The sequence below is a fragment of the Candoia aspera genome, chromosome 2, assembly GCF_035149785.1.
Source record: "Candoia aspera isolate rCanAsp1 chromosome 2, rCanAsp1.hap2, whole genome shotgun sequence".
In the NCBI taxonomy this organism is placed as follows: Eukaryota; Metazoa; Chordata; class Lepidosauria; order Squamata; family Boidae; genus Candoia; species Candoia aspera.
Window position 1 is genome coordinate 78,047,178 of NC_086154.1, and position 21,074 is coordinate 78,068,251.

At 46.6% G+C, this 21,074-nt stretch overlaps 1 protein-coding gene across 1 annotated transcript; it reads left to right on the forward strand.

The window, feature by feature from the left end:
• Positions 1 to 4,206: 4,206 nt before the first annotated feature.
• Positions 4,207 to 19,676, forward strand: PITX1 (paired like homeodomain 1). The gene is made up of 3 exons (XM_063296470.1): positions 4,207 to 4,567; positions 9,824 to 10,029; positions 18,885 to 19,676. The coding sequence occupies exons 1-3, from the start codon at positions 4,402 to 4,404 to the stop codon at positions 19,416 to 19,418; spliced, it is 906 nt and encodes a 301-aa protein (XP_063152540.1). The 5' UTR covers positions 4,207 to 4,401; the 3' UTR covers positions 19,419 to 19,676.
• The last annotated feature ends 1,398 nt before the right edge of the window (positions 19,677 to 21,074 follow it).

Sequence of the window (21,074 nt, forward strand, 5' to 3'; positions counted from 1 at the left end):
GGATTCAAGCGGGAGAAAGAAAAGGTCCGGAAGTGGGCAGTGAGGGATCCTGGGCTGGGCGGCGGAGAGAGGAGCTCATCGCCGCTTCTTAGGCTGTGGATCGGCTCTAAACGGCGCTCTCCAAAAAGCCATTTGCTTTGCGGTGGGTGCGAGAAAGCTCAGCCCGGCCGCCCTCCCGCCCTCAGCCCTCCCGATCAGTGGGCGTGCTGCAGAAGCTCAAGGAGAGCGGATTTAAGGAGTGGGACGAAGAGAAGTTGCCTTCTCCAGAAAAGGTTTCTCCCCCATCTTTTCTCTTTGGAAAACTCCATTCCATGGTATTTCTCCACCCCAGAAAAGTTGTCTGAAAATGGCACCGTCCCAAGTCCAGAAGAGGCAGAGGGGGAAGTTCACCTGATCTTCGGCGAATGTTTTAGTCTGTTTTGCAATGCAGAAGTGGGTTGTAATTCGCATCTCTTTAAAATCAGGAAGCATCGCCCGGAGCTTTGCCCCTGCCTGGCAGCCTCCGAACTCGAGTTCTTCAGAGGCTCCGCTCTCCCCAGAGTCGGAGCCAGGCGCTCAAGACTTAAAAAGGAAAAGGACCCCCAGAACAGAAACGGTCTTGTGTCCGCCCCCTCCCCAGTGAGCCCCTTAAGGGAAGGTTTCCAGCAAGCGTGGGCCATTTGGCCTTTCCTGCAAAGTAAGGTATTTGGGGCTGGACAAGACCGCGTAAGAAATTAGTAGGACTGTGGAAATGGCTGAAGGATTGCTCTGTAATTTAGATGAAATCCGGCCTCCCTTCAACCAGCAGGGGAAGCCAGCTCCTGACTTAAGACCCACTGATATCCATAGGGACTAAGTTCAGTAACTTAATATGAATTCATCCCAAGAGCTGTGCTCACAGAACTTGCTGTGCCATAATATGGCATTTACTTGCTTATTATTATTTAAGAGATGTTTTAATGCGTCTTGCCATTGTGGTTTGTGAGTCATAATTGACGACATAGCTTCTTGTGGAATAAATGTGCCAACTGTGCTTTATTCACTAAACCACAGTTAAACAAACCATGGCTTAGTACGATGTGTGAACCGAACCGCTAAAGACGTCTGCCTTGAGACGGTTCAAGAGACAGCAATTGTGCGCTATCCCAAGCAGTTGTGGAGTCTTTTTTTTTTAATAGTTAGGGCAACATTTCCCATCTGATTACCAATGGGCCTTTCATCTTGTTTTCTTCAGGCACCCAAAATAGGCGTTTCTGCTTGTCCTCATCCGAAACAGAGATTTCTTAAGAAAGTACAAAGAACATGACAAATCATGCTTACTCTCCAATACCTATTCTCATCAGCAGACCCGTTTTCGGAGTGGGAGGGGTGGACAGAGTGAAAAGCCTGGTCCTGACGCACGTTTGGGCCCATTTCCACACCAGCGATTTAGAGCGCTCTGCAGTGGCGAGATAGCAGTAATGAAGACAGACGTCAGACCCCACAGCGGTGGCTGGTGGGTTCTGCCAGAGGCTCCGGCTTCTTGCCGGTGAAGCCAAGAGATGTGCGCTGCCGCCTTTCCCAGATGAAAGCAGCAGATCTCGCGGCTGGGCTCTTGTACGGAAGGGAACTACCAATACTAGATTCCGTTAGGTTGGTTTCTAGGCACCCCCTGAAACCCCGTGCAACCCCGGCCTTCTCAGTGATGCTATAATAAGGCGGCGGCGGCGGCGTCCCAAGCCTGACCCCCGGGAGGGAATCTGAAAGGGAAACCGGCTTGGCGTGGGTCTAAGAGGGATGAGCTGCATTGCGCAGCGCGCTGGCCGGGTCGAAGCTCGAGGGTTTTCTCCTCCGCCCCCGAGGCTGAGTTGAACGCGAGGCCAGCCCGGAGGGGCCAGAACTTGGGAGAAGAGCCCCCCCCCCCACGCGCACCCCGCAGCAAATTGAGGAGTCCGCAAGCAGCCTGCTAGAGCGGGGTGGAAGGTCAGGCCGGCGATAAACGCTTTGGCCTGGAGCCCCCAAGAGACTCCACATCCACAGCCCGGCTGCCCCAACAGGAGTGCGAAAACAGAAGCCACGAGGAGGATCGGTCCTGAACTACAAAAGCAAAGGGAATGGCTCCGGAATGTAATCCTGAGCCGTCCTTCTGAATTTTCCAGTCCTGCGGTGGGTGATGCGAGCCGAGCTCTTTGTGGCAGTGTCCAGACCGCTCTTGCCTTAACTCGGGGCTACCTAAATGTCCCAGAAGTTTGTGGCAAAGCTCCCGTTGAGGGCAAGCGGGGTGGGGGGTGGGGGGAGTGGCATTTTAAAAACATTTCCCAAGTGAAGCGCGAAAGCACCCTAAATTGGCAGCTAGCTGGTCTGAGAGGAAACTCCACGGGGATCCAGGGATGGATAGGAGCTTGCGCGTTTAGGAGCGTGGTTTATGAATCTGGCAATCCCATTTATTCTGACGGATTTGTCGGATTGTCACCAGATGTATAGAGCTGAAAAGTCTCATTTAAGCACAGGTCCTCAATACACAGATCATATTTAAAAATAAAATCTAATGGGTTTTCACTAAGACCAATAATATTAACGAATGAGGCACCTTACTCGGGTGCTTGTAATGTCACCCATAAACGCCTATTTTTAAAAAATAGTAGGAACAGTTCCACCCCTTTTTGAAAAAGTATTCCGGCTGGACTTAGAGAAGCCAAAGGATGAGGCTAAAGCGCTGAGGCCTGAAGTCTTGATTCCCCCTTCCAAAGACACCAGGCAGGGATCCATGAAAACAAGTTCTTCCCAATCTACCGTATTATTATATTTCCTCTCCCCAACTCAGAACTACGGGGAATTCCCCTGAGCCGGCGTTTGCGCCCCACCAGAAAAGCAGCAGAAGGCAAACAGGAGATCCAGTCTGCAGTTAAGGTGTTTGAACTGTTTTTTCCCTGCTAAAATTGGAGAAGCATTCATAATTCATTATTTCTCTCCCCCCCCCCCAACCTATAGGCCTTGGAGCCTTCAAACTAGAAGGCACCCCTTTTATAGTACTTCCTGGGAGCTTACTCCCAATCTCTAAAGTAGTTTATAGGGAACTTACATAAATGTCTACTCAAAAGTCAGTGTATTAAGTTTAAATAGGGGCGCTCCGACGTAAGCCCTATTGATCAAAGAGAAAAATACTTCTGAGTAAATGTGGAAGGATTGGTTTATTTGAAATCTGAGTTCAGGTGCAATCACTGAAAGAGCTGAATTTTTGCTTGCTTATTCGGAAACAAGTCCTATCATCTTTAGTAAGTGCATTTAGGATTGCGCTCTAAATCATTCACGTAACTGAGCAGTGGAATAGAAGGCCGACCTTGCACATATTCACCGCGGTTAAGCCCCACCAGTCCCAGAAGTGACCTCCATCCTGCGCCCAGAGACTTCCACTGCAACCACTGGGGAGCTTTTCGGTAGATTTCCGTAGGACCTGGATGGATACAATTGCCTTTCTGGCTAAAATTCGCAGGAAGGAAGAAGCGAGTGAGCTTCAGTAAGACGGGCTTCCATAGAAAAGTTTCCCGAGCGAGCGATCTCCTCCGTTCCCCCTTTCCTCCACCCCCACCCTCGCTCTGCTGATTTAAATGACAGAAGTCCCCTTGCCTGAAGCGGATCTTGGATTGAACCACATATTCTGGAGCGGAGCGGAGCGGGGCGGTGGGGGGGGGGAGGGAGCAAAGAGAGAGGGGGACAAGAGGAATCAAATTGACTATAGGGAGAAGAGCCACGTTCCTGCAACTCGGCTCTTCAACGAAAAACAGCGAGCGGCAAGGGAAGGAGAAGCCGACGCGGAGAGGGCGCGGTCTCTTTAAGAAATACGCCACGCCAACCCACGGGAGCGCTCGCTCACTGGGACAGGGAGCTTGCAGGCGGCCCCATTAGGCGAAGGGAAAGCTGGATGGACGAGATCTATTAGCCAGGAGGACGGGGAGGTTTTGAACTTTCCGAGACGGGCGGGGGCGAGGAGGAAAGGAGGGAGGAAAGAAAGAAAGGGGGCGGAGTCTTGCTTCAACTTTCAGGCGTTCGTTCCAGGGCAGGTCACTTGAATCTCTTTCGCTGGAAACCAGCCACCCTGAGCGCGACTCGCCTGGTTTCCTCGCCCGCCACCCCCCCCCCCCGCGCTATCTCGAAGGGGGGCGCCGTTGCCACTTTCCCCTGGAAGTCGGAGCGCTCTGAAGCTTGGCAGTGCCTATCGTACAGTCAGCCGAGTCGAATCTAGTGGATTAAAAGTAAATAAAGATATAAATAAAGCAGCCTTCTTCCAGCCTCGGTGGAATCGTCCTCGGCAGCCTCTGGCTCTCGCTCTCTCCCTGTCTGTCTCTCCCTATCTCTTAGTTTGTATTAAAATAAAAGGCAAGCCAAGAGCACACGATCTAAAAGGGCACGCACGCAGGCTACGACTCAGCCTTCTTCTTGCTTATGGATTCCTTTAAAGGTGGGATGAATTTGGAAAGGCTTCCCGACAACCTGAGACCCCCTCAGGCGTCCCACGACATGGCTTCCAGCTTCCATTTGCAGAGATCTTCCGAAGGCAGAGAACCTATCGAGAACTCAGCCAGCGAATCTTCGGACACCGAAGTCCCAGGTAACAGTCAGCTTGTGGCGGTGGGGTGCCGCGGTTTACCAGAGGGAGACAGAAAGACAGACTCTGCCCTCCCCGATCCCTATCGAGGAGGGTGCGACCGGGCGAGAGGATTCGCATTCAAAGCAAAAGCAAGTCAGGGGCGCCACAGAACTCCTGGGTTTCGGCACGGGAACGAGGCACGGCGAGATTAATCGCGCCCTCTCGGTTGTGACAGCACTTGCGCTCAAGATTCCCGGACTAACTGGGCACTTTTTATTCTTTCCCTCCAAAAATGTGCAGTTCCTGAGTTTCTTTGACAGCCTTCCATTCGGGCTCCGTCTTTTACAGCACGTTTCAAAACTCATAGCAGTCCTCTTGGGTTTATTTTCCAGTCTGGATAGAGTAGGCATGTAAAAGGATCTCTCTGTCGGACGGCGGGGATGGGGGGCACCATCAAAATTCAGGGAGAAAAAAAGTGGCGGAGAAAAGAAGGAGAGCGTTTCAGGCCCGGGCGAGGGAATGTGCAGACATCTTATTCCTCCCGGCTTTGCTTTTAATCCGAGTTGTCTTTGTCGAGGAGAGGCATTTTTAGGGGAGGGGTCTCTGAAAGGAAACCGGCGGCAGCTTCCCTCCGCCTTTAGTCGGCCCCACTTGCAGGTGAACGAGCGCAAATTGCCGTCCCCAAAGTAAGGCCAGTTGTGCTCTCCAACGTGAGCAATTGTTCTGTAAATGCATGAAAAAGCCTCGGCTCTGAAGAAGCGGCTCTCTTCGATTTCAGGGCACGGGGGCTTTGCAAAACGCCCCCCAAATACAAGGAGACAGCAGTGCTCCTTGCTTGAGAGAGTTCCCCCGAGGGCTCCACGGTTAAAATCTTGGGAAAGTTAACTCTCTGGAAATGAGTAAGACCAGCGCCTCGATGACAGACCGTAACCTAGAGTGAATCCTTCACGCTTCTCCTTTCCCACCATCTGTGTTGTGAACGGCAACCTAAAACACCTAAGAAAGCGCCATCGCTGTATACTGGTGTGCACCTTGACACTCCCGTGTTAGTGAGACAGCCCAAGTCCAGAAAGAGATCTGGGAAATAGTAGATATTATTATGGGAAAGGACTTAACTTTCAAATTAGTATGCACAAGAGTAGAGCCTAATTTTCAAACTCCAGGTAGGACTGAGTAATTCTGACTGAGTTCACTAAAACCAAAATAAATTTAAGACGCAGTCCTGCAAGTCAATCCCAGAATTTACTGCTGAATTTAGCGTTGTGCTACCCCGGGACCAGCCCAGCAAAATGTTACAGTTGCGTCAGTAACTGCGGCTTAGAAATAATTTCCCCAAGCGAGGGAGAAAAGGGTAAAGAGACATGGTTTCTCTCCAGAATATATAATGTATTCCGGTAATGCCTACAGACCCAGTAGGACAAACAAAATAGGGAACGCTGCTAATTTTTAATATTAGAGATCAGAATAAAAGGAGCCTGGGAATTTGAACAATAACCAGGCAAGTCAAATTGCTCTGAAAAACAACACCTTTGCCTCTAGATTTCCTTAGAAATAAATTTTAGGCTTCTTAAGGAGTCCACAGATAAATGAGGGAACATTGGTTCAGGTGGACCCAGAAAAACTGTGGCGCCTTCTTGCCAAGTCACCTCACCCCTAAAAAAAAAACAACACCAGTTGTGCAGGAGCGGTTTGCAAGCGGCAGGAGCGCCACAGCCGGCGTGTTTTTCCCGGACAGATGAAGCGGCCTTATGATAGTGTCTGCTTGCTGGTTAGGCGCTGAATCTAGCTCCTAATGGAGAAAAGGGCTCAGGCGAGCAGGACCCGCGCCTTTCCTGCTTAGGCCCACCGGAGCTCAGTTTTCACTCGTTGTCCGTGGAAAACGGTACAAAGGTCAATCCAAGCTGGTGCGGGGATAATTCTGGAGCTGAGTCGAGGTCGCGGGAGAAAGCAGCTTTTCAGAGGAGTCGGGCAAGACAAAACTGGCGGAGCTCACCGCCTCCTTTGGGGACTGGTGTGGAACGTAACGTAGGAAGGCGAGCCTTTGGAGAAGTCGCCTTGGGGTGGGCTGGCTCCCTGCCCCTCGCCCTCGGTGTCCCCTCCGCAGTTCCTCAGGTCCAGCCTCAAGAAAAGGCGAGTTGTCACCAACCTGGTCCCAAGCTGAGACCGCTTTTCCCCGGCCCTGCTAGGAAAAAGGTGAGGGTTGTACCAGGCCTAGGTCAGGCCCTGGTGGGTAGGGAGGAAACGGGGCCTGGCTCAGCCTGCGGAGTGGTCAGCCGAGCTGCATTGCATGGAGGAAGGCCACTTTGGGGGTTCCTCTGAACCGTTTGTCCTTTTGGGGCTGCCGCCTGGCTACCACAAGAACTTTGATCAGTGCGCTGGGAAGGATGTCGAATCGGCGCCTTTAAAATGAAGGGGGGAGTGGATGATAGAGCATTTATTTAGGTTTTTCAGTATGCAGAATAGCCTCCCAAGCCGATTCATTCAATGAAGTTGCCTAAAACCTTTATGGCATTATTTATTTATTTCCAAGCAGCAGATTCGGGGGTCAGCTTGCGGCACACAGATCGATGTGCATTTAATCTTGTCGGTGGGTGTCTGCATGTGCTCCTTGTCCACTTTTCTTTCTTTCATAAATAATTTCTGCATTTTTATGTGGCATCTGATCTTGCTGAAATTAAGCCATTGAGCTCCTCTCTCATTTCAATAAGGAAGTGAAGTACTTACTTTTATAATCCACTGAAATCAGGAGAACATAAAGAGCTTATTTTTGGATGGATCACGCCCATGGTTTGACTTTTAAATATAAAAATGATGTATAAATATTAATGTATGGGGCTTGTGGTGTTAGGTCTATTTAAGCATACGAATACAATAGATGCATATGACAATATATAACTAACAAAAAGGTGACTTTCCTAAACACAAGGGAGAGGGGAGGGAGAAAAAGAGAATATTCTCTAAAAAAAATCCCTCTCACTTTCTACAAATACATGGAAGAGACCCACAATTCCTTTACTACACACTTTAATCTGAGTCATGCATTTTATTTTAAGCAGACTACTAAAGAAAGCAAATGCTGTGGATTATTAGCCAGGTCAACTGCAGTTCCCTACACAGAAGACTCCTTGTAGTTCTAATTACAGCATATGCAAACTGCAGATGGACACACACAAGCACATTTCCAATACTCTTTTGAAATACTTACATAATATCAATTTAGAAATTGATTGCATATCCAGAGTTGTGTTGTCATAATGAATGAATCTATTAATCCTCTTTAAATGCCAGCTCAGCCTTGAACTTTTCTCTTTGGATGCAAGTCTGATAGACTTGAATGATGATTACTTCCATATAACAACCTCTCCACTGCGTTGCAGACTGTATTACTTCAGTGACTGCTGCACAAGCAATTTAATTAGAAGTACTTGGACTCAGAAGACTCTGCCTTAAGTCATCTTAGGAAGCATTCTTTTCAAGTCCCATTAGACTCACTAGGATTTATGTAGCAGATAAAATCCGGCTGCAAATTGGCCAGTTTGAATATAATTTTGTTATAAAAGTATTAGCATTAAGGGACATTTAGCTGACTTGTCCAGATGTCTAATTGAATAGCAAGTATGGAGTGCCCGAGCTACAGATGTTCTCTTCTATTGAGTAGCAAGTCTTTTCAGAAGTTGATTCCACTGAATTCAGCTACACTTTCTTGAGTAGGCATGGATCTAAGCCTTAGATGGTAGAATATTCTTTTGTCTGTGTGTGTGTGTGCCTTCAAGTCAGCGTTGACTCCTTGTGACTGCCTGGACAAGTCCCTGCAGTTTTCTTGGCAAGATTTCAGAAGTGGTTTGCCATTGCCTCCTTCCGAGGGCTGAGAGAGAGTGCCTCACCCAAGGTCACCCAGCTGGCTTCTAGAACTCACGGTCTCCCAGTTTCTAGCCTGATGCCTTAACCACTACACCAAACTGGCTCTCAGAAGAATATCTCAGAATAATATCCTTATACTCTCTAAAAATTTGCTTCAGTTACACAGATAACAAATTACAATGATACTCTTAACTATCTCATCCCCTCCAAAGCATAGTGGGAGCAACCTTCAGTCAATATAACTATGTGCTCTGAACTACTGTGAATCCTTTGCATCTGGAAACAGCCGTGCATTTTGAAGATAGGAGCTAAATGCACCATCCCATTTCTTGCACTGAAGCCTATGAAGCTTGGGGCTTGACTGAGGCCAGATCTTGACTGGGCCCTGATTGCTTTCCTCCCCCCGTTTCCTCAACAATTCCATTGATGGCATGGTCTTCATGCCAATGGGTGTGTCACTACAAACTTGTACAAACTTTAGCCATTAACCTACAAACACATTTTATGTTTTGTGAGGAACTTTATGTACAAATGCATCTTTTGTATTTTTGAACAGAGAAAAATCCAAATTTATAAAATCTCCTTATCTCAAAAGCCTAAACATAAAATTTGTTTTATGTTAAGTCATTTTAACTAAATGAGTCACTTTCTGACTGGGATGGGCAGTGACTAAATCTGATACAGAAATAAATAAATAAATAATGATCCTGAAAACTCATCCAGAGGATAGAAGTTCCAAATTCCCAAGGTAGAACTACCCCTGTCTTTTCCTCCCACTCCCCCAGTTTATGGGGGGGGGAAGTCTTGTTCTCTAAATAATTATACCACCCCTGGGAGAAATGTGTACTGTAACCTTTTAAGTTTAAATTCTCAACATAATAGAAAAATGCCCTAAGACAACCAAAGTGAGCTGTGAATTTCTTATTTTTAGAGACAGCAAAGATTCTGGATGATTTGTAAATGAAATTTTATATCATCCCAATTTCATTTTATTTTTTTTAATTACATATAATAGCGTAAAGTAATGTTTAAAAAGTATTTTTATCTAGTTTGTAGCTTTCTGAAGCATCTATACAGAACAGCACAGTTAGATCCAGCCCTGGATCATCTCTGGTCCGTTTTTGTAATAGAAAAACCCTCTGTTTTTCAAACTTTTAAACTTTTTGAAACAGAGGACCTGGTTCCAATCCAAGCCTTCTCGCTGCTGCAAAATGATGTATAATTTACGGAAGATTCGGGTTACAGAACGGCAATTCAAACTTTCGGCTTGTTTGCAGGGGCAGGGTCGCTGGCGCTGTCTTTGGTTAAAAGGCCTAGCAGAAGCGCTTTGATTTTTCTGCTATATTATATTAGTAATAATCATACCCCAAACAATCCTTGTTTTGCTCTCGATCTCCTTGGCCCTTTTCTCCCTAGAAAAGGAACCAAGCGGCGTGCAGAAAAGCGAGGAGGGGAACGCGGATGACCCGGCGAAGAAGAAGAAGCAGAGGCGCCAAAGGACTCACTTCACCAGCCAACAACTGCAGGAACTGGAGGCCACTTTCCAGAGGAATCGCTACCCGGACATGAGCATGAGAGAGGAGATCGCGGTGTGGACCAACCTCACGGAGCCCAGAGTCAGGGTGAGCCAGCTCCGCGGTCGCCTCTCCCTCGTCACCCCGCCCCTTGCCCCGCTGTCGGGAGACAACGCGCACGCAGCTCCTCGGAGCTTAATCCGTCGCAGTCCCTCCCCCACCGGTCTCGGGTACGAGCCGTCGGTGAGAGGGTCTTGACTGGAAGTGAGCCCACCCTGTTCCACTGGGTTTCCCCCGAGTGAGCTGCGTCGGCCTCGGGAGCGAGGAGGCCAGGCGGGAAATCTGGTGGGCGCGAGAGACCCTCCAGGCTTACTTGCCGGTTTTACCCTCCGAACGCAGGAGGCCCGGGCGCGCGAGAGAGCAGAGCTCCGCGCGGCGGGCGCGGAGGAGGCCCGCGGAATCAATCTGCGCGCGCAGGTAGAACGCGAGCCTGCACCGCAGCCCTCTTGGCGCGGCGCCCGAGGCTAAGAACCGCTGGACTGTGTTAAAAGTGGGCGGCAGGAGGGAGGCCAGTCCTGGTAAAGGCCTGGTCAGGGAAAGGCTAGGCCGCGTACCTCCTCCTCCTCCCTCTCTTTGCATACCCCGGATCTGAAACGCTTCCAAGCTTCTCAGATCAGGAAAAGCACACTGAGGAAATAAAGGCAACAATTCTGTGAGCATGTATAAGGGGAAAAGCCCCTTGGGGCAGAGCGAGGGTGGTTTCCCCCCTTGGCCACATGCACAGGGGTTCCAATATTATCGGGCCTCGATTACTGCACAAGCAAGCGCATAATGAATTGCTGCCGAAATTCGGGCGCCTTCTCTCCGCTCATTTCATTCGAAGAAAGAAATCTCATGGAGGTCTGCTTGCGAGCTAGGGTGTCTAAACTGTGACTCTGAACCTACTTTCTTTGAAGTAAACTCAAGGATTACCGGTGATGGGAGCAAATCCTACTTTGAAAAAAAAAACCGGCGAGTTAAATCCAGGTTTAGCTCTGCTTAGAGAGCCGCTGAAATCAGTGAGCCGAGTTGTCCACTCAGCTAAAATCTCCTTGATTTCATTGGGTCTCTTCTAAACAGGATTATTTCTTGATTAGTTATTGGATCCTTTATTATTTGTTGGATCCCCCCCTCTGGACCCAAACGTTTTAAGGCCTTAGATGTGACAGGATTACGCTCATTAAACGAGGCTCTCCGAATCCACCGGAGGGACGCCCAACACGTGCTCCTAAATCTCGGCGGCGCAATTCCGTGGCGGGTCAGTCCCAAAGCGGGACTTCCGCAGAACTGCGTGGAGCATCCAAATGGGGCTTAAGCCTTCTCGGGAGAATCCCTCTAGGGTTTCTTGGCAGTTTTCAGAAGCGAGGTGGTGAGCGGATCTTGAATGACAATCTTAATCGGCAATTCCTGGTGGGAAAAGATGCTTCTTCAGTTGGCTTCTTGGAGGTGAAATCTCTCCCACCTCCCCTCCATTACTTTGAATTAATAGCTTTGCTAAGAAAATGCTAATAGGGTCACACGCCTGGGAAAATCAGGATTTAGCCAGGACAGACACACATCACCCAGGATTTACTGTTGTCCCCCGGGTTGATTAAATGCAGCCATTCAATAACAACAGCAATTCTAGTTCATCTTGGGGCGATTGTGGTGGAGGGAGAGAGGATGCAAGCCTCCAGCTGAATGGGCTTTATGAATGCGCTCTTTTTCACAGGAAGGAGGGATCTTTTAAAAAGTGTAGATTTTTCCCGAAAGCCGGGTGAAGGAGGAAACCTTTTTGGTTCCACTTCCTCCTTGTCTAAAAGGGCGGGGAAGCTTCGGGAACACGAGTGTTTCTCCGCGGATTTCAATAGGCGCGTTTGGCTCTGGCTATAAGTGGGAAATTTCAGGGGAAGCGCGAATAGGACAAGATTAGGGGTCAGCTCTGTGTGAGCGTGAGATAAAAGATACAGATTTACAGGAGACCTGCCGGTGTGAGCTGGAAAAGTATCCAAAGATTTCCATCGGGACTCAAGGGTTGACTCCTCGATGGAGCTACATTATGCCGATATTGGGTTTAAGCCTTAGGCTAATGACACCTGGCCGAAGTGTTGCTATAAAAGAAACGCGAGTGGCTTTTCACTCCCCCCACCTCAAAGACACTGGGCGCGAATCCAGCCAGCCATAAGCACTTAAGAAGCAGATGTCCTGCCAAGGTCAGTAGGGCTTAATTTCAAGGAACTGTAATAGTTCTGCACTGAAAAAAAGGAAATAAAAATTCAGTGAGTTAGGTTGCAGTCTTATTCAGGGTGACACTGAGTAAGCCCATATTTAATGAGACTTACACTACTGAGTAGACAGAGTCTCAGTGTGCCGTTAACAGCATACTCTCTTTAGTAAAGGTAGGAACAGACAAATTCCATTACAATCACTGGAAAACAGCACACACATGCTGGCAGGATTCAGCAACATGCAAAGCTAAACTGTATTTCTTTGAAGCTTAATGTGTTGTGTGAATCTAATCATTCTGGCTTGTGTATTGCAATTGTGCAGGCGTATCTGACTATGAATAATAAACCATGATAAAGCAAACCACGGCTTACTGTGTGGTCTGACATGGCCATAAAATTGTGCTGAAATTTGGGCAGAATTGTGCCCAATAATGGAAGTAAATCTTAGTGAAATGAAGGTTTTTAGGTATGTTGCTTTCAGGGTGCTGTATTAATGTACCTATCTGTATAAGTGTGAGAGCTGTATCAATTATTTTAAAAAAAACCAGGAAAGAGTAATGAAATAGAAGTAACATTTGGGGGTGGGTGGGAGGCAGGTATTTGGACTGACACTTGGCTACTTCTTAACATACTGTAATGTACTGATAATGTACTGATCATTTTAACATGAACAGCCAGTTACTATATATGAATTTCTGTGCTTCTCAATTCACGCAGACTCTGAGGTATCTGAGATTATACAAGGGTACATCACTTCGCCACAATGGAATGATGTATACTTGCATAAGAACAGTTGCTTGGCAATGGGTTTTGTTAAGAGTGATAGAACCTCCAAACCATGAGAAAGAGGCAGAATAAATTCAGCAAAGTGGGTAGGGTAACTTGGGATTCCAAAATCAACTGCTTCTAGACAGACATGGCTGCAGCGCTGATTGTCATGGATTTCCTGCCTGCAATGACACGAATTGCTTGAGTTTGTTTCAAGACATCCAGTGGCAGAAATAACCTACAGGACTAGCACGATTGGCATTTTATTAGTCATTCTCTTTGCTTGTTTTGTTTGCTGGATTTTTGGCTTATTGGTTTTGGGGATGTGTCTCCCTCCAATTTCATGGTTTGCTTTATGCTTTCAGGAGGGCAAATGAATCCTACAACTGCTGAAGGTGTGGGTGTGCTTAATCTCTATTCAGGAAAAAAGATCTACTGAAGTTTTTTCCAAGATCAGCCTGGAGTATTTTAGCTTTTTTTATAACACGGATCTTCTTAGTAGACTTGGAAGGAAATCATAGCTTAATTAAATCCACATAGATTGCAGTCTGTTTTTGTCCTCAACTTAAAATCAATGTATGAGCCTCACATTTGGCCCCCAAATGGGATCTGCAGAAATCTAGTTTTGATAGTAGCTGAGAAGGCCTTGCCAAAAAAAAAAAAAAAAACCCCAAACAAACAAATACTAGCAGACAAGCAGACTTAAGTGGCTTTAGGCATCAGGCTGCAGGGAAATCAAGAGGTTCATCATTATTATCATCCAAAAATTAGAACTGTAGCCTATTCTATGTCTTTTGAAACTGAAATTAAGTTCTACTGAGTTACATAAAGTTTTTCTCCTTGGGAAGAAGACAGCCTTGGCTTCCAATCCTGCAGCTGCTTACTGGGAGTAAATTGGACGGAACTCAGAGGGACTGCCCAGGGCCTTCCTGAGACTTTGAGGGCAGAAGGCTTATTGAAGCATTTCTTCCAGCCCCTTTGCTGCATCCTAATTCCATGTATTTTCTTTCCTGCACTGTTTTCTGTCCCTTGAAGTCAGCACATAAATCTAAAATGCTAAGCTTAGCATTATATTTCAGCTGATTAGTTATGCTGCCTTAAAGGAAAAATAGTGAACCATCTGATCCTTTCAAATCCTGAATTATACTTCTGATGAGCTCACACTCCACGCATGGGGGTGGGAGAAATTCCTACTTTAAAAAGGCCTTGGGTCTGCCCCTTGATGAAGCATTTAAAAAATTGCATGGCAAAGGGATTTTGTGATAAGACATGGGGGCGGGGCGGGGGGAGAGAGACTTTGTATGCTGAAAGAAAGATGGCACTTTTGCAGCGAAAGTGGGAAAATTAAGGATGCAATCCTATTCACATTCACCCCTCAAAATCAGTGAGAAGATCCCATTCTGAGTACATCTATAGAGGTACACTTTCCAAAAAGACTGAAGCAATGTACATTTTTGGTTAATTTTGGCACAATTAAATTTAATACACAGCCAGTGTTTGTGTATTAAAAAGCCCAACTGATGCCATTTGGCCCATTCTGTTCATCCCCACTTTACTCAGCATATGATCTAATTAATTGTTACAGCGTTAAAACCCTGTTGTGATAACAGGGCTGTATTTTGTTCTGTCCCTGATGTGTCATGATACTTAATGGGTTTGCACTGTCAGGAAGGCGCACTTCATACAATGTTATTGACCCTAATCATTTAATGCGGGGGCCGGACTTGGCAACAGTAGACAAAGACTGCTTCCCCTAAATGTGGGATGTTGGATGCTTTCAAGCAGAGGGTAGACAGCCATCTGGTCGGGATGCTTTAATTTGGATTCCTCTACCAAGAGGTTCAATCCAATAGCCCACATCCCCCCATCAACCCCACGATTGTGTGAAAGAGGGGAGATCAATCGATTACTCCATTTCCTTCCAAATCTTAGCTCGAACTCTTCTGTAGTTGTATTTTTCTGAAACTTTAATTCTGCCAAATGTGCTAAGAGGACTTTCTTTCAAAATGTCTAGAAGCCGTCATTAAAACGTTTAGCCTCGTTTCCAAGAAACTCCTGTCTGGAAGTACTGAGAAGTGACTTACAGGCTGCTTTTCGGCTTTTCCCGCGTTTTCTCCAGCGGAGTTGCCGCGAATTCTTTCCCCCTCCTCCTCCCAAGTTTCTTGTTGAAACTTGCCTTTCTGTTTTCATTTGGTTAAACCTCCCCCCAAACTAGCAGACGCATTTGATCTGCAAAGAACCTTGTAATACAGGGGACAGAATTGGCACGCACAATCCTGTGAGCGTAGCCTGACCTCCAATGGGGCTTCCAGTACAGTACTTTCAAATAGGCAGGTTTAGGGTTGCACGGCGGTTCCTTCGGAATTACATAGAAGTTGCTTTGTTTCTGAGAGTGCCTTTGGGAAAAGAGCGTTCCCAAAGAGCGGCTGGATTCCTAGTTTGGCTGATTTTTGCTCTTAACGTGCAGCTTTTTCCGCCTGCTCGACTTAGCCAGCAGCCAACTCCTATCAAAATCCTAACCTACCAGTAATGCAGGCCGTTCCGCAGGCCGATGGTTCCCCCAGGAATCACGTGGCTAACGCCGTAGCCTGCTGCTCTTCGAGGACGCGGAACCAGTGCGACTGCGTCTTGCTTCAGATTACGAAGGAGGTGCTTTTCCTGTGTCCTTGAATCCCTGGATTTTTTTTATGTTTATGAGAACAAACTGAAAGCCTTTCCTAAGAGATCACTTTCCCAAAGATTTCATCCGGTTTCCTCCTGTCTTAGACTTCAGGGCATCCAAACAAACTGATTTTCTTTTCTAGCAGCAAAACTGTAAATACCGAATATTCCGTGTAAAAGCAGATGCTGCCTTTGACTAAATGCAAAAGATACACGGTGACTGGAGGCTGTGTCTACCATGAGATATTTGTCTCATCCACTTCTAATTTCCAGGAATAAAGAATTGTTGTTGTTGTTTTAAGTTGGACAAAGCAACCAGGATCAGTCTGAGAACAGCAATTTGGGCAAAAGTTTGGGCCAGAAAGTGGTTAATGGAAGAGAAACAAGTAAATGAAATCCAGAGATCTTGAACAGGAAACAAAGGAGATGCCAAGTCAAGGCAGCAATCTGTAAGCATGGATTTCTCAAGGCCCTGAATAGCAAAATGGAAAAGCCATCTCAAGAGAGAAATGTCAGCCATCATCTAACCAAATGCTATCCAGAACAAATGTTTTTGAGATAAAGGGCATTGATGAGGTGCATTCTTCTAGGACAACTTTTTAAAGACAGGGACTTTCTTTAAGGCAGGAATTTCTTTCATGGCAAGCTGCTTTTCAAAGGTGGCCATGATGGCTAGGACTGACTGGTTGAAGTCCAGAATATTTGGAGGGCACTAATCTTCTTATCCCCACTTTAAAGTATTGTAGAAAAGAGGGAGAGCTGGTCTGATAAAACTATCCTTCTTTTCTTTTATATTCACACAGGGCCAGGCATTTATAAGCTGTGATGGCAGCAAAGACCCCAGATAGGCAACCAGAATGATTTGCAGCCTTTCTTACTAGAGCAGAAGTCAGATTTCTCATAGCTTGTAATAAAGAGCTTCCAGAATGTTGCATGTAGAATACTTTTCCATTAGGCTGGAAAGAGGTAGGAAGAGCAGTACATTTTTCCCACTGACTCCCAAAAAGCACTCAGATTGAAATATTAATTAATATGCTCATTTACTTTATTAATGAATCAGTCAATGCATTTTTATTATATTATGACAGCTTTAATCTGCTTGCAGCCAGAGTTTTCATTATAACTGCTCCAAAAAGAGTAAAACTTGGACCTTAAGAAATTCAGTAGTAAATAAAATGATCAAAGGTGGTGGGATATCATATTAACCATTCCTTTGTTGCTGTATGCCCTTTTAGGAACAAGCTTCAAACATCAGAGGGGTGAGTTGGCTGAAGAAATAGTAGAAAACAGGCAAAGGATGGTACACAGAATACAAAATCAATGCAACAAATTTATCCCTCATATACGTATACACGAGCCCAACCACCATACAAATCCCCTTCACATCTCTATGGATAAAGGTTTAAGATAAAATAGGATATCAATGGAAGGGACCAGTAAGCTTCACCACACCAGACTTAATTTAAATCTGAAGCAGCTGAACGCCAGAATGTATTTTCAGTGCCTGGTCTTAGCTTAGCTCATGAGAACAATGATGCCCAGAATATTTCTATATTGCCTTAGATTAGCAGAATCGACTGTGTGTATGATCGAGGAGAAGGAATGGCCACTCAATAGATATGCATTGTACTTTGGCACCCCTTCTTTTAGAAAGAAAAGTAATTTGGAACAACTGTAGAATACTTTTCCATTAGGTTCCTTTCCCCTCCAAATTATTAAGCCTTGAGCAAAAATCCAGCCAGGGATTCCTTAATTGGCCAACTGAGACAGCTTTTAGTCGTGCTGATCAGTCTCTAGATCAGGAATCACTAACCTCTGGGCTGGTGGGCACACTTGGAATTTTGAGAGCTGGGGGCAAAGAATACTATGTCCTTTCTTACCCGTCCCCAAAGGCTCCTACGGAAGATTGTCTTTTTCCTGAGCAGCATTTCCAAAAGGAGCAATGGACTGCAGCTGCTCACCATTTTTATATTGTATACTGATGGGAGAGGCATTCTTAGAAATTAAGGTGATACTGGAGATTGGCAATTTACTTTGCAAAATGTCAGCTATCAATTTGATGGCTGATTCATAGTGACCACATAGATAGATTTTCTCCAGCTATCCCCAACCTGGTCATTCAGAACTGTGCATTTATTGCTGTTGTAACTGAGTCTATCCTCCTTGCTGTTAGTCATCCTCTTCTTCTCTTTCCCTCGTATTAAAGTGACAATAATTAAAACTAAAGAGAAAGTGTGGTAGTGCCATGGACTGTGTCCGTAGTCACTTTAGGGCCCACAGTGCCATGATGGGGACCCCAGCTCTGGGTGGAGTCTTTAATCAGTTCTATTAATTATTAGTTGTGGGAATTGCTCTCAGATTCTTGCCATAATGCAGGGATAGGCTGATTTCAAGCTCACAGGAACACTGTTTTTCTTGGAACCCTTCACTGTATCATGAAAGAGCACCATTCCAACACAGGGATTCCCAGTGCATGACTTTGTGTGTCTGAACTTGAAGGGAGCTCCCAGTTCTTCTCCATAAAGATGCCTCCCTGGTCACCCAAAGCTTTCTTCACTTCAAACTGGGCAGGTGGTCAGAAAAAGAACCACAGCAACAAAATGTCCAACAACCCCAGCAGATGACCTCCCAGCAAATCTCTATTCTTATCTTGTGTCATAAAGGTAAAGGTGACATCTCCCTCAAGCTCCACTCCTGGTGAATCAGATAATTTCCTTACCAACATTATTGTACTGAAATTATTTGCCTTTGCTTTCTTCTAGGAAGTTTTTCGACTTTCCAGTCTAGCCTATACAGTAGTTTTGAAATATCCTGGTGGTCTCATTTTCAAGTACTAACCAGGCCCAACCTTGCTTAGCTTCCCAAATAACCAGGTCATCCAGATTGTTTAATAGCTTTCTCAGGGCTGGAAGGACAGTGTGTCTGATCCAGTATGACTTCCTTACTTTGGTGTCCTCGGGTTGTGTCGAATATATATGTTATCTCAGGATGATGGGGAGGGTGGGACCATCTTGGAGAAATCTGTATTATGCTTGCTGAGTTGCACCTGTTCAACTGCTATGATTACACTTTCAGGAAGCCAGATGGACAGCAGCGTGGATCGCGGGCGGGCCCCTTTTCCCCTTAGCTGAGGCAGACAAGTGGTGATGTTACACAGGCAGCCCCCTTTCCCTCTTAGCTCATGCGTCGCGGGCGGGCGCAAGCAGAAAATCTGCGCGAGTGATGCTGGCCGTTTCAAGCCTACGGGCGCCCCTTGTCTTTTCTTCGCCGCCCCCCCCCCCCCCGCAGGTCTGGTTCAAGAACCGGCGCGCTAAGTGGCGGAAGCGGGAGCGCAACCAGCAGATGGACCTTTGCAAGAACGGCTACGTGCCGCAGTTCAGCGGCCTGATGCAGCCCTACGAGGACGTGTACCCCGGCTACCCGTCGAACTACTGGCACGCCAAGAGCCTGGCGCCTGCGCCGCTCTCCTCCAAGAGCTTCACCTTCTTCAACTCCATGAGCCCTCTGTCGTCGGCGCAGTCCATGTTCTCGGCGCCCAGCACGCTGCCCTCCATGAGCATGCCCTCCTCCATGGGCCACTCGGCCGTTCCCGGCGTGGCCAACTCCGGCCTCAACAATCTGAGCGGGTCGTCCCTCAACACGGCCATGTCCACCCCCGCCTGCCCGTACGGCCCGCCAGGCTCCCCTTACAGCGTCTATAGGGACACTTGCAACTCCAGCTTGGCCAGCCTGAGGCTGAAATCCAAGCAACACTCGAACTTCGGCTACGGCAGCCTGCAGAGCCCCGGCTCCACTCTAAACGCCTGCCAGTACAACAGCTGACCGGCTTCCTCCTCCTGAAAGGGGCCGCGGCTGCGCTCAGGGGCAGGGAAACGCGCCGGAGGAGGAATGGGAAGGACGGGCGGGCGGACGGACGAGCCATCGCTAGCGAGGAGAGAGGGACGGGCCCGATCGAACCTAAAATACACGGATGAGTTGCAATGTTTTTTCTCCTCTGGATGATGCGGGTTTTGTATGCGTGTTTACTTGAACTTGCACAGGACTTTCCTTCTATAATCGTCCACTTTATACGACCAGAAGATACGGTAACGGTGGAGGCGGGGGGAGGGACGGAAGAGTGACGTTGTTGGCGAGCTCTGGAGCGCCCTTCGGGTGGGGCTCCTTGCGGTGAGGAAACGAGGCGTGGTTCCGGGTTCGCCCCTTCTGGCGGGGCGGGGATCGTTCAGCGGGGAGGGGGCGTCGGTGCAAAGCGGAAGGACGAAGCTCTCCAGCGGACGCAGCACGAGCAGGGCGAACCACTTCTACAAGGCTCTACGTATTTATCTTTGCTTTCCTTGCGCTTCGCTGTTGAATGCGCTGTTGTTTTCCAGTGCATGACTCTCGCTGGGATGTGTTTCTCGAGCTGGAAGCGCCGGGGAGCCCCCCGTTCCTGGCACTTCAGCAGGCGGCTGAAAAGGTTCCTTTTCCCACCTCTCATTCTCTACCCAGACTGCAGTACAGTATCCCTCTAGTCGCCCTTCAAAAAGGAAGTCATAGAGACCCCCTCCCGTTCAGAGTCTTACCTGATAATCAAATTATCATTCGTCCTTATTTAAAGGAGTTTTTTTTTAATTTAAAAAAATAAAAAGGAAAGAATTCTCCTAGAGAATCTAGGGAAAATATTAAAAAGACAAAAAAAAAGAAGTATCAAAAATTCTGCATCTTAAAGGAAAAGAGTGACCTCGTGGATGGGTAAAAAAAATTGGGGGGGGATTAAATTACTAATTTCTCCAGCTTTGGATTTAAATAAATCGATAAAAACAAGGAACCCAAACAAAAAATCCTGAAAAGATGTTACGTGATAAGTGTAGATAATACTTAAAAGAACTTTTTTTGTTGGGAAATTTTAAAAAATATGAAAATGATAAATATGATCTTTAAATATTAATATGCATACAAAACACATATGAAGTTTTCTTGCAGACATACTTGTTGCTTCTTCCTGTTGATACTTATTACCTGTAGATGACAAAGAAACATAATATAAAATGCACAAGGTACTTCTTTCCCAGTGTGTCCCCACCTGTGGTAACCCTTACGCTGGATGTTTCAATAATGCTGTTGTGGAGGATGCAGTATATATATTGTTTTATAAGTTATGTTTTCGTGATTTTTTTTTTTGAAAATTAAGAGCATGGGAATAAAAAAAACCTCTTGAACCTCTTTGTCTTCCTTTCTAGTTACATTACTATCTAGATCACCCTTCCTCAATGTAGCACTCCGCAGATGTGTTCAGACTATAGTTCCTATCATGCACAGCCTGTATAACCATGCTGGTGGAAGATACTGGGATTGATAGCCCAACACATCTAGTGGGGACCATTTTGGGGGAAGATCCCTATTGATCTAATTTAAAAGCTTACAAAACACATTTTTGAGAATGTTTTTTAAATGATACTTTAATGTAATCATTTGATACTTTCAACATACACAAGAAAA

What these genes read in the sequence shown, in the direction of transcription:
- PITX1 (XM_063296470.1), top strand. Translation starts at nt 4,402, where the DNA reads ATGGATTCCTTTAAAGGTGGGATGAATTTGGAAAGGCTTCCCGACAAC. An exon ending in TTCGGACACCGAAGTCCCAG is followed by an intron (nt 4,568 to 9,823) that starts GTAACAGTCAGC and finishes TTTTCTCCCTAG; the next exon opens with AAAAGGAACCAAGCGGCGTG. An exon ending in TCACGGAGCCCAGAGTCAGG is followed by an intron (nt 10,030 to 18,884) that starts GTGAGCCAGCTC and finishes CCCCCCCCGCAG; the next exon opens with GTCTGGTTCAAGAACCGGCG.